At 37.4% G+C, this 13851-nt stretch overlaps 1 protein-coding gene and 1 long non-coding RNA gene across 2 annotated transcripts in view; both read right to left on the reverse strand.

Moving 5' to 3' along the window:
* Positions 1 to 6373: 6373 nt before the first annotated feature.
* Positions 6374 to 8430, reverse strand: LOC144715133 (uncharacterized). Its single transcript, XR_013584536.1, has 3 exons — positions 8314 to 8430; positions 7527 to 7630; positions 6374 to 7109 (listed from the first exon to the last, which is right to left on the reverse strand). It is a non-coding gene; the product is annotated as an uncharacterized LOC144715133 (long non-coding RNA).
* A 1798-nt stretch (positions 8431 to 10228) lies between these two features.
* LOC144715140 (monocopper oxidase-like protein SKU5) overlaps positions 10229 to 13851 on the reverse strand; it is a 3973-nt gene continuing 350 nt past the window's right edge. Inside the window, exons 1-9 of the mRNA XM_078590039.1 lie at positions 13787 to 13851; positions 13602 to 13711; positions 13258 to 13528; positions 13026 to 13164; positions 12293 to 12665; positions 10966 to 11334; positions 10811 to 10889; positions 10520 to 10719; positions 10229 to 10440 (exon numbers count right to left, since the gene is read on the reverse strand). The exon at positions 13787 to 13851 is cut by the window's right edge and continues 350 nt beyond it. Of these exons, the coding sequence (XP_078446165.1) occupies positions 10332 to 10440; positions 10520 to 10719; positions 10811 to 10889; positions 10966 to 11334; positions 12293 to 12665; positions 13026 to 13164; positions 13258 to 13528; positions 13602 to 13711; positions 13787 to 13851 (1715 nt within the window). The 3' untranslated portion in view covers positions 10229 to 10331. The remainder of the gene's footprint in view (positions 10441 to 10519; positions 10720 to 10810; positions 10890 to 10965; positions 11335 to 12292; positions 12666 to 13025; positions 13165 to 13257; positions 13529 to 13601; positions 13712 to 13786) is intronic.

Below are 13851 nucleotides of genomic sequence, written 5' to 3' on the forward strand. Positions count from 1 at the left end.
TCATCCCACTCAGTATGTGAGTTCATTTGGGACAAACCTCACATACATCAAACTGCCAAGTCAATTTGGACTGCTAGTGTGCCCACTCATATTCAATTTTTCTTGTGGATATTATTGTTGAATATACTACCAATAGATCAGAATATCCAGAAAATAGGAATAAACATATTGCCAAAATGGTAATATAAGGAACACCTTTTTTTCAAGAGTCAGTGGGCAGAAATTGGCTTGCACAGAAATGGAATTTGCATCCCTGTATATTCCATTCGTTAGCAGAACATATCAATGTTCTCTCTCAGTCACGAATGGAAGAAAGTAAAGCACCCTTCCTAAGAAAATATTCCTTCATATTCTAACTTTGGGAAATATAGAAAAATGAAGCAAAAGGAAATGGGAAGATGAAAACATTGAATACTGGTCAAGAAAAATCTGGGTGGGGTATTGCATATGATAACAGTCATTCTATCATCTTTGCTTTTTCATAATCTTATGAGTTTTCACCATGGAAGCTGAATGCAAGCACTACTGGATGGACTGGCTATTTGTGTAGAGAGGGAAACAGACTCAATGGCTCTTAATTAAAACAAATTTACTATAGGGCCTGGAAGCTAGCCACATGCTGAGAAGAAATACAAGTTCATCTCACGAGAATAAATAACACCATCCATGTTTATCAAGAAGTTAATATGGTTGCTGATACTTTAGCTAATCATCCTATTTTGCAGGAAAGCAATTCCATATTCTGCAGAAGTGAGGAGCTTCCTCCAACTCCTAAAGTAGCATACCATACAGATAAGCTCAGCCTACCGCAATTCAAACAATTAAAAAAAAATGGTTACATTAAAAAGAAAAAGAAAAAGGAAATGAAACAATAGACCAGGTAAATTCCTACGCAATAGAGGTTGAACAAATGAAACAAAACAACAAATAGGTGATATCTCTCTTTTCTTACAAGATCATAATATTTATTTACCCTCAAAAGTTACATCCTATTGGGTGCCTAGGAGAAGCCTATGCAACATTATGTTTATCTTATTTTATTATATTCGTTGACCATCTATTAAGTATTCATAGATACTATGCCTCATTGCTTTCTATATAGCTGTTACAGAAGCAATACCCTTACACCATACATTCCTCCTACATGCCCCTTGCAGCCTAAATGGTGAAGGAAAGATAAGCAAGACAAGCAGGGATTTTTCTGTGCTCACCTTGGGAGTAGACTATCCTCGTCTTTCAAATCAATATAGCAGACTCCATGGGAAAGACAAACCAGATTGTAAGTTTTTCCCAAAAGACTCTTTGATTAGGATACATTGGCAACGAATGGGGGAACCCAAAACCCGAGTCGTAAGAACCTAAATTGGAGGAGCTAAAATTTTAGCTCACGGGAGGGATGAATGCAGCGGGAGTTAAAAATATGCCACAAGTGGGAGCACCATCAAGCGGCTAACACTAATGGAAGGATCAAATCTGAATACAGCCAACTGCATGAGGCTCCAAAAAAAAAATCAAATACATGGCCAAAATCAAAAGACTCTAACTATATCTCTAAAATGCAAATGACACGAAGAGCCCCCCAGGCCAATAGAACTCCACCAAGATGCTCATATTTTCAAAGGTTTTAGGCTCAACCTCTTCAATGTCAAGTATTTCTGGAACTGATTCTAGGGAAACAGAAGTACAAGATGGTTGGAATTTAGCACACTTTTTGCTATACTGCCAAGGTTTCAAGCGATAGTCAACTCTAAAGGTAATCATGGATGGTCAGCATTTATCCCCTTTCAATAGCTTGAGTCACTGTAATATGCAGGTGTGGCAATGGAAATGCTATCTCACCACATATATATATTTATCTATGTATATAATATCTATATTTATATCTCTGCTCATTCACATACCATGCTTCTCTGCATTTTACAGTTGTGAGCATTAAACCATACAACATTTATCCAAAGAGTAGGTGGATCTTCACAGGAATATTAAGACATTGCCCTGCCCAAATATATCAATACGAGCCAACATTACCATATTGTTAATTCCATTACCAATTGCTATTCTACAGACAACGATGACTGGAAAGCTCCTAAGATGTCGGCCATTCACTTGGCTGCTGGTATCACAGCTTGTGCTCGTATTCATATGTATCCACACATAGCTAGATCAGACTGTTATTATACTGATACTGACTCCATAGTTCTTGGAAGTCCTCTTTCTGACGATTTAGTCTCTTAAACCGAATTGGGTAAGTTTAAACTAGAAAACCATATCAAGAAAGGTATCTTCTTAGCACCTAAAAGGGACCACAGGACAACTCTCCACTCCACGATAGCAATGTAGGAAAATGAAAAGAAAGCAAAAAGAAGTAATACCATCAATCCAAGGCAACCTATCATCTTTCTTAACCAGATATAATGTCTACCGTGTATGAAATTTTCCTCTGAATCATAGACACCACCAGTTAAAAGTAACGTTCAATACAATTTTGTTTAAAACTATCTATCTATCTATCTATCTATATATATATATATATATAGGTAGATATATATGTAGAAATAGATAGATAGATAGATAGATAGATAGATATAGGTAGATATATAGGTAGAAATAGATAGATAGATAGATAGATAGATATATAGGTAGAGATAGATAGATAGATAGATAGATAGATAGATAGATATAGATAGATAGATAGATAGATAGATAGATAGATAGATAGATAGATAGATAGATGGACTGAAAACTGGAGCGGAATGGGTATACTTGAACATATTCCAGGCTGCAGCAGGCAAGCATCAACACTAACAGTCAAAGCTCTACTCACCCAAGATTGGGAAACCTATCTTCGACATCACGGGGTTCCTGAACAGATTATCACACGAATGAGAAATAAGGAATATAAATTATCAAATGTTTCGGATTCAGCAATTTGGACTCTTACTACACATGGAGAATTCACTACAAAGTCAGCATGGCAGCATTTTCGCTGCAAAAAACCCCAAAACATCCTAAACACAATAGTATGGAAAACTAGGATACCTACTAAGATCAAGTTTTTTATGTGGAGATTTTTCAATGATGTATTGCCAGTGGAAACAAAAATACAAAAAATTGGTGTCCATCTTGTATCGAAATGTTCTTGATGCCCAAGAAATCCTCACATTGAGGATCGAGACCATCTATTTTTTCAAGGGGATTGGGCGAGACACCTTTGGAAGTGGCTAATGCAGAAGTGGAATGTGACGCAAACCTTCCATTTGTTACCGAAGGAATGGTTAATGAGCATAATGAGGCCTGCATCCAAAGAGAGTAAAGCCTCTTTCTTAAGGAAATGTTCATGCCTTCTACTCCTATGGGAAATATGGAAGAAAAGAAATCTAAGGAAATGGGAAAATGGAGATAAAGGATATTGGTCTATCACGCATAAGATACAAGCGTGGATAAAAAATATTGAACACATCAGTACACCCACAAAGATCACAGAAAAAAAAGATGTTCAAAGCCTGCTAAACTGGAACATAGACCCGGGACCACTGGAATACAAACATAATATTGTACTCATTTCCTGGAGGCCACCTCAAGGATCAATATATAAACTTAATGTAGATGGCGCATCAAAAGGAAATCCTGGGAAAGCAGCAGGAGGAGGAATAGTAAGAAATGTGCAACATGTGATGATTTTTGCCTTCTCCAATGGATACCCTGAAGGCACTAATATGGAGGCAGAAGGCTGGGCACTATAAGACGGATTAAGACTGTGTGAAAGTAAAGGGATCAACAGAATAATCGTAGAATCGGATTCTACAGCACTCTGTCAAATAATACAAAACCGTATCTACTCTATGTGGAAATTAAGAGAATGGTGGGAACAGATCATGATACACATAAATCAAATAGAGGAAATCAAGCATATTTATCGAGAAGGGAATAGTGTTGCAGATGCATTAGCTAACTATGCTATTGACAAAAATGAGAATTTTTTGTTTTGCAGGGTAGAAGACTTACCAATTGAAGCAAAAGGCAAATACCGAATGGACAAATTAGGTATGCCACATCCCAAGTACTTCAAATCAATGAGCACAAATTAAAAGCAATCCAACGATATGGAAGCTGGACGCAAGCCAAGAGATATGTTTTCGCTTCCAAAATTTTAAATTATTAAACAAGTTAAAATTTCAATGCAAGAAATCGACTACTAATATACCCTGTTCATCATGTTTTTATGTGGTCATTAGACACGATATACTTTATTCTAGATTCATTGAAAAATACGAATATATTTTCCAACTGTCATACATGATAGAATGGGAACTCCTAAAGATGAGACAGCTTATATTCCTCTAAAAGATGAGAAAGTGGGATAGGAGTGGAATATTCAAGGTCAATCATGAAGCTATAGATACAAGATCATCAATCTAGTAATACAGACTCTGTAGCAGGGACAGCTAGAGTGTGTGTCTTAGTCTGGGGGCTTGCTATTTGAGGTACGTGAAAATGATCGGGGGAACCACGACTAGAAGGGGGAAAGAGGCTAATACAAAATAGTGAAGACCTTTGAAATGGAAAATGCCCATCAACATGAACGCGATAAACGCAATCAACATGGTGAATGCCCCAGAAAACAAGTCTCTTGAATAAGCAAGAACAAGCACAATATGGGAAGGGCAACATATCAATCATGGGAGAACTCAAAACTTCGAGGAAAAAAAAAATAAAAAATAAAAAATAAAAAAAAAGAGAAAAAGGAAAAACCAAAGCTCAAAATGAAGTTTATGCAGAAAAGTGGAATTCGCAAAGCAACTGATTATGGCGATTACGCTCATGTCAAAGCTGAAAATAAGCCCCCCCCAAAAGTCAATGCTAACCCTCATCAAATGCACATCCTTAGATACCAAGTCAATGGACTAAGGAACAGATTCCTGCTGTAAACTGCTACAGTTTCTGTGTTGCTGTTTTTGAGAGTCAACTTCTATTACTTCTTGGTTAGCCTTGCGTATGTCCCCAAGTCACATGTCAATTCCTAACGAGGATATAAGCGTCATAATTGAAGGTGTTCTCATAGAGTATTGTGAAAAGAAAAGAAAATATAAAAATATTTTGCATGACCTCAATATGATTTGAATGATTTTTATTTCACTTGAACCAGGAGCTCTAATACAAATCCTAACCCATATCCAAGTTTTTACTTGAGATGCATTTGTGCGTGCCATGGTGTGTTTTTTTTTCAGGTGCAGGTCAGTTATTCAGCAGAAACGATGGAGCTTCATCCTAGAGACGAGCACTAGTCACCATGATTTGAAAATGCATATCTGAAGCAAACTGAAATACGAGGGAAACACATGGCATACTTCTGAAAATGCCTCCGAATACAGAGGATGAAAGCAAAAGTAAATCACGGTATAGAATGCTACATGCCAACATACATGATGAAGTGAAGACTCTAGATCCACAAGAGGAAAAAGAATTACTATGTTCAACATCGCCGACGACATTCATACGAGGACGTTTTGTCCATTACAACCTTATGTACCTCCTCCACCGGATGAATAACACTCATATCAAAGGTGGTGGCCGAATGGCCAAAGAAATTTTGTAAAGTCACGTTTTATATCAATGAAATGTCAATATTGAAAAAAAAAAGATAGATAGATAGATAAAAATAGATAGATAGATAGATAGATAGATAGATAGATAGAAATAGATAGATAGATAGATAGATAGATAGATAGATAGATAGATAGATAGATAGATAGATAGATAGATAGATAGATAGATAGATAGATAGATAGATAGATAGATAGATAGATAGATAGATAGATAGATAGATAGATAGATAGATAGATAGATAGATAGATAGATAGATAGATAGATAGATAGAAATAGATAGATAGATAGATAGATAGATAGAAATAGATAGATAGATAGATCATCTCAACAGGGCAAGTGAAACATTATCATATCAAAAGGGGATGTCCTTTAATTACTCATAGCTTATTTGCAGATGATACAATTATTTTCTTAAACAGTGGCATCAACTCTATTCGTAAAATGATGAAGCTTATTCAAACATTTGAGGAGGTGTCAGGACAGAAAATCAATAAGGATAAGAGTTCCTTCTATACAAAAGCAAACACTGGACGAGCTAAAATCTCTAAGTTGGAAGAATTGACTGGTTACAAAAATGGAAGCTTTCCTTTCAAGTACTTAGGATGCTCAATTTTCACAGGTAGATCCAAAGCATCTTACTTTGAGCATTTGACTACAAAAATTACAAAGAGGATAGAGGGATGGAAAGGAAAACTTTTGTCTGTAGTAGGTAGATTGACTCTTTTGAATAGTGTGCTAAATAGTTTACCAATCCACACTCTATCAGTATATGATCCACCAAAATCTATATTGAAGTCTATCAAGAAGCATCTCGCTACATTTTTTTGGGCTGGAAACCTTCAGAATCATAAAAGATCATGGATAAGTTGGTCAATGGTATGTAGGCCATATGCAGAAAGGGGACTAGGCATTCGAAAGGTAGAAGATATACTCCAAGCACTAAAAATGAAAAGGGTATGGAATCTTTTAAATAACTCCTCTTTATGGAGTCAATTAATAATTGCCAAATATGGTCACATAGAGGACTGGGCAGAGGACTCAACTTTACCGCATTGTATTAAATCATTGCATAGTGTATGGTTACAAATGATGCCTATCATTCAATGGGAGGTTGGAAAAGGAAACATCGATGCTTGGAAAACCAATTGGACAGGATTGGGAAGACTTTGTGACATAGGAAATATCTCTCGTGAAATATGCAATTCCTCTGTTGCTGAATTTTTGGGACAAAATTGGGAAGAACTATTGAAAAGAGCTAGATTTCCCGAAGCTTATATTCACGCAATTAAGCAGAAAAAAGTCAGTCTCTCAGACCGTGATGATAAACCAATCTGGACTATAGAAAATTCAGGAAAGTTTTCCACAAAATCAGCTTGGGCATTTTGCAGGGATAGTAATGCAAAATCATTGTTATTCTCAACTATTTGGAATAAAGTCTTACCCACAAAAATCAGTATCTTCATGTGGAAGCTTCTCCATAATAAACTTCCTCTTGACAAAAACTTCCAGAATGTAGGAATCAGTTTAGCCTCAAAATGTGTATGTTGCAATAATTGGCCTCAAATAGAAGACAGATTACATCTTTTCTTCAATAGCCAAAGTGCCAATAATACATGGGACTGGTTTTTAAATCAATGGGAGTTGCCAGAAAAAAGTACAAAGACATTTGGTGGTTGGTTTCAATTCTTTTGTAAAAAAACCATCAGGGAATCAAAAGCCCAAATATTGAAAAGAAACTCTTTCTTTACAATATTGTGGGAAATTTGGAAGGAACGAAATAATGGAAAATGGAAAGGTCAGGTTTTGAATGAGGCTTTCAGATATAGGCTTCTAAATACAATCAAGTACATGGATAGACAAGTCCAACCAAAGAAAATCACGTGTATTCAAGAATTAAAAGTCTGAAAACTGGGGCTCACCGAGGGACCAAAGATTTATATACATTCTGTTAAAATAGTCACATGGCAGAAACCTCCAACGGGTATTCTCAAGCTTAACATTGATGGAGCTTCTAAAGGCAATCCTGGAGAAAGTGCAGGAGGAGTAATCAGAGATGAAAGAGGTTTCGTGGTAGCTGCATTTTCAAAAGACTACAAAGTGCAAACGAGCATGGTAGCAGAAATCAGAGCGCTTTTGGATGGACTAAGACTATGTAGAAGTCTAAGAATAAGGAATATAATTGTTGAAACAGACTCACAGTCACTGGTTGAAATGGTACAAAAGCAGCATTGTGCCATTTGGAAAGAACAAAAAAGATGGAATAAAATTTTAAAACTGCTTGAAGGGATACCGACAATCAAACACATATATAGGAAGGGAATTCAGTTGCAGATGCTGGCTAACCATGGCATTAGGCTAGGTAGGAAAATATTTTTTCATCTATGCAGGAATTACCACTTTCATGCAAGGGGCTATCAGGACAGAGCAGATGGGATTACCATATCTTGGCAAACTAAAAGATCGAGAAACCTTTGTGAAGAAGTTCAATCAAATTTAAGACATGAAACTTGGCATCAAAATTCCAAGGTACGCACTTTTATGGACCAAGTACATTCATAGATTTCTATGCGCTGCTTTATCTTAACACTAATGTTTAGATATTTAGACTCAAAATTATTATGGATGGCAAAACTTTTTAGTAACATCGGAATGCAATGAAAAGAAAATAATGTGCTTGAAATCAGAGAGGAAAAAAGATTTTCTAACCTTTTTGGACATGGAAGCTACTTCCACCTTTGGTTTATTAGGACCGAGGATTTTTTGATGCATCTTCTCAAGAAGTTACTAGCTAAGTACTCAATGATGCAACCCACCTATCCAGAAGTGACCAGGAGAACCAATACCAAAGTCGGAGGGGAGAGAGCCAAAACGAGGTCTCACCATAAGCGTTCAAGCAATCAACAAAGGCAAACCAAATGACTTGGAAACAATACTTCACAGTCAAAGTCAATATTGAAAGATATTCAGTGCGGTCAAGAAAGGACAGAACAACAAGGAAACAACAACAAATCAAACTCAAAGCCGAACTTGATTTGAATTATATTCAGCTATGATCAAGAAAGATCAAGACAACAAGCAGACAACAACAAATGGATAAACTTTTCTACAAAAAGCTTGAAAGTTTGCACCAATAAAAACAGCAGGAATCAGTACAAGTATCAAAAGATGACAATGAGGAAATGTACAACGGTTTGTGGATTATTTTCAGAAAAGTGTTGAAACCATCGTATGAAGATTCTCGATCTCCCGAGGAATGTGATGCTAATCCCCATCACCACCGGATAGTGTTGGGCCAAATCAAAGAAGAAAGAGCGACACATCTTTAAGGGTAGTGCATCAACATATCATTGTACCCTAGGAGACCAGTGGAGGTGGTTTGTATTGATCCTGAAGGCATGGAGAAACTATTTTTATCTCAGATTTCAGCACATAAATCATATATTGATGTAAAATAATTATGTTAGCATTTCTTTTAGAAATGATAACATAATTAAATGATACTATAATTTCTTTAAGAAAACCAAAATTAAAAAATGGGATACCTATCTTGCATCTTAAAGATTTTAAATTTTCTTATCTATATTCTTGTTTATGAACTAACCAAAATTTTATTAAAGTTCAAGGTTAGCCTTGAGACATAGCTTGATAATTTCAGAAATAGGTAAGAATTACAGCACATACGTCCCAAGAAGATTTGGTTGAGTCCAAGCATCCGCGTGATCGAATACACTTTAAATACGAACCATAGGGAACAACCACGACATACGAGAGAAGACAACAGGAAAAGAACGTGACAGCCAACAAATGAACCCAAACATCAACAAAATGAGGAAGGAAAATCTGACAAGGAAAATGATTAGATTACTCTACTTTGGTTTTAGCTGAAGGGAAAAGAAACAGGGGAGATGCTGCCAAATATTTTTTGATTTTCTATCCCATCTCTCTCAGGTGCTTGACATCTGGTCAGCTCCAACAAACTGATGTACAAATTTTTATATTTGATGAAATTTGCTTTAAAAAAAAAAAAAAAAGATAGATAGATAGATAGATAGAAATAGATAGATAGAAATAGATAGATAGATAGATAGATAGATAGATAGATAGATAGATAGATAGATAGATAGATAGATAGATAGATAGATAGATAGATAGATAGATAGATAGATAGATAGATAGATAGATAGATAGATAGATAGATAGATAGATAGATAGATAGAAATAGATAGATAGATAGATAGATAGATAGATAGATAGATAGATAGATAGATAGATAGATAGATAGATAGATAGATAGATAGATAGAAATAGATAGATAGATAGATAGATAGATAGATAGAAATAGATAGATAGATAGATAGATAGATAGATAGATAGAAATAGATAGGTAGATAGGTAGATAGATAGATAGATAGATAGATAGATAGATAGATAGATAGATAGATAGATAGATAGAAATAGATAGATAGATAGATAGATAGATAGATAGATAGATAGATAGATAGATAGATAGATAGATAGATAGAAATAGATAGATAGATAGATAGATAGAAATAGATAGATAGATAGATAGATAGATAGAAATAGATAGGTAGATAGGTAGATAGATAGATAGATAGATAGATTGATAGATAGATTAATGAGTCGACTGAGAAAAGGAAACAGCAAAAGCATTTGCTGCAGACTACTATGTTTAAACAAGGCCGCTAAATGGAGCCCCGAGCAATTCAGAGGAAAATGACGGCAATTAGAATAACAAGGAGATCAGTGACTAAATTATGCCCTCTAAGAGAGCTCCATGCGCTGGATGATCTCTCGTGATGAGTAACTTGCGGCCTGCAAAGTTGATATTTTTTAAGTTTATCATTAAGATTAATCAATACACCACCAAGAATAAATGCTTCACGTGCTGTACCTTTGCTTGGATTGAAGCCGACCGCAGTAGAGAACGTTGATGGGAGGGGGCAGTTCAGTTTTATTAGTATGCTCTGGGTTAACCACTCTCAGATAAGTCTCCTGTCCTAAATACCAATTATCCAGATTCTCAACTCGCAGATTCCAAATGCCCACATTATCCAATGACACCAAGATAGCCGTCCAAGCTCCAGGGTACACCTCCAATGAAGATAATCAACAAAGTCTATAGTTATCCAATCATTTTCATAAAATAAGATCAACGGAATATTATCGTAATGTTAATACTTACCTGAATAGTGCACCGGGCAACACCATCCCACTTGTTATAAGTGCGTCTACTGGCCTCAGTCCACTCCCCGTAATCCATCCTGCGTACGTAGATCTTTGAGCTGTTAAAAAATGCATAAAACGAGGAATTTTAACTACAGCGGCTATGGAAAATACCCAACGACGAAGAACGCATATCCGTCGAGGTGATAAGTTACGACTTTGGAGTCATTATTCTGAAATATAATCTCCAAGAAGGCCTTGTACGTGGCGTTGATGATGGAGGGGGAGATTCTGGGCGGCCCATTAAGCGTACCATTAAAAGGAAAATCGATCTTATAAACGCCAGTCTCGTTGAACTGGTCTGCTAGTCTTATCGGCGTCGTCGGATGAGAGAAGGAGATCTCGTTGACCATTGCTCGGCGTTTACCGTTGACCAAAGTCAACGGGGTGTTCTTCAGAAGATAGACTTGGGTCACTGCTATCTCCCCGTATTTGAACGATCCCTGGGGATTTGGGCGCGCCCCGCTTGCGGTCAAGTTCCACCTGTAATACCCACCCAAAGAAGTAAATGAACTTAGTCTTCTATCTTTGTTGACTTTGACTTTTAGTCAAAGTCAACATCAACTTCAACTCCAACATCCAGAAATCTAAATATTCCGTCCATCTATGGAGCTTGGGGTTTAGAAGATGATGACGGTTTGAAGATCCCTATATCTTTTAAGTTCATAATTATGTGGACATGACATTGACGTGGGACACCAACGTCAATCGTCCCGTCATCCACAATCTCCCACTTATAGTGCAGGGACGCGGACGGGACAGTTTTTTCTTCCCAGGATGAAAAAACCATCCCGTCAGAGAGGTTGGATGAAAATTGGAAAGAAAATTTGTCCCGAGATCTCTGGACGAAAAAACTGTCCCATCCGTGTCCCTGCAACTGATTCCAGATGTCAGACGGGACGATCTTCGTCCCGTCCTGTTCATCATCCAAGCCTGGACGATCCAGAACTATACTCACACTGTGTGATTTTGGATGACGTATTGTTGAGGGGTTGATGACGAGGATAGTGGGACGGTTGACTCGTAGCCAGCCATTGGGTAACGTTAGGGGTGCATCAGTGTCACCATCCTCATTATCTTCATCGTCGACCATCTACAATAGGCGATTTTCCTATAATGTCATCGTCTTTGTTAATTAGGAAGCTGACACTGTCAACTTTAATCAATTAAATTCATCAATCTCAACATCATCCTGAATATTTTGAAGGGGATCATAGAACTTTGACGATGACGGCGACATCATCAACAAGGCCAATTGACATTGATAGTCCCAGGCTAGACAATATTAGTAACAAGAAATTCACTAAAACGACTACGTTGATGGTCAACGGTAACTTCGTCAACGTCATAGTCAGCACCTAAGTTAGTCAACGTCAACGAGGGTCAACGACGTTGACGATGAAGAGTGCCAAACCCTAGTAGTTTCAGTGTGTATACTGACCTGATGGACTTAGCCTGATTCATGGAGAAGGTCTTGTCGAAGAGATCAGATGGGGGGTCTGGAAGGGGTCCGGAGGCGTTGATCTTGGAATTGGAGTAGTGAAGAACGGCTACGCCCGAAACCCTAACCCTAGGCCACTGCGATTCGTTGACGAACCTCGCGCTGGCCACAACGTAATAATCGCTGCTCGCGTTTTGATCCATTGTGATTAAAAAAGAGTAGGATTGGCCGACGTGGATGTCCAAATTTGTGTAATTCTGCTGAACGGTGTACGATCCTTCGGTTTCCACGAGCAGCAAGTTATGGTTCTGAATCCTGAAGTTTAAGCTCGTCGAAATTCCCACGTTGTGCACCCGGATCCGGTAAGTTTTTCCTGTTGTGTTCATCCAGATATTGAAATATTAATCCAGAAATTTTCGACGATTAGTCATGAATTCGAATTTTCGCCCATAAAATTGAAAGGTACCCTTCAGAGTTCGAAAAGATGCATTCATGGATCTAAAGAACTGCGCAGAAATTAGAAGATTTATCTTCAGATTTAATGGCTAATCCATAAAATTAAAGATCTTTCCAGATATTTTAAGATTTATCGAGGAATTTAAATAAGAGTCAACTGAGATTTAAGAATAATCCAGACTATCCAGTCAGTTGATGATGGGAACAGAGATTTCGAAACTTAAAGCTTTCAGGGAGAAAACAAAAAACCAAGAAAAAAGAAGTTTGAGATTGATACCGGGATGGACGTTAAAAGTCTCATACGGAATCCCATCGGGAACCAGAGATGTGTTATAGCGGTATGGCCCTTTTCCATTTATAAGTACGCCATCCGGCATGCGAAGACTCTTCCCATCGTCGAGATCATTTCTCAAATCCTAATTCGAGAACAGTTCAAACAAAAACAATAAAAAAAAAACTAGAAAAACAAGAAATAAATGATGCAGAAAGAGGGAGATGAAGATGATAACCTTGTGATTTCTGTTGTACCAGTCTCCGATGAAGATGGTGAAATCACCGTCGGGTGTGCCAAACGGGAGAGGAACGACAGCCCGATTATTTACAGCAATTCCTCCGAACCCGCCCGCTGCTCTCTGGAAATTGATCGAGGGAAAATAGAAGAAGCTTCCGATCTGATCCTTCACCTGAAATTGGTAAGTCCAATTCCACCCAGAAGGGATTGGGCAGTTTGTTCCAAGAACCCCATCCTGCCATGAGTTCTTCCGATGCTGAATTCCATCCCTGCGGATATAAACCTACAAATTATGAATTAAACTTGCGAGGAAAAGCCTCAGAAAAGACTAAAAGTCATCACCAGGAAATAAGAACCGGCTCGTCGAGATCGTTTAGAACATTTACTGCGACATTGTTGTTGGTGGTGATGTTGACGACGGGTCCAGGAAACTGGCCGTTGATGGATATTACCTATGCAAAGCCAAGAAAATAAGCAAAAAGAAGGTAAACTTAGCTTAATACGGAATTAAACAGTAATGGGGGGACCTCTTGTTTGACACCGAGAGGAGCTATGGAGATGTAGGAGACAACCCAATCAAAATAAACGGGAG

The sequence above is a fragment of the Wolffia australiana genome, chromosome 2 (genome assembly GCF_029677425.1).
Source record: "Wolffia australiana isolate 7733 chromosome 2, ASM2967742v1".
Taxonomy (NCBI): domain Eukaryota; kingdom Viridiplantae; phylum Streptophyta; class Magnoliopsida; order Alismatales; family Araceae; genus Wolffia; species Wolffia australiana.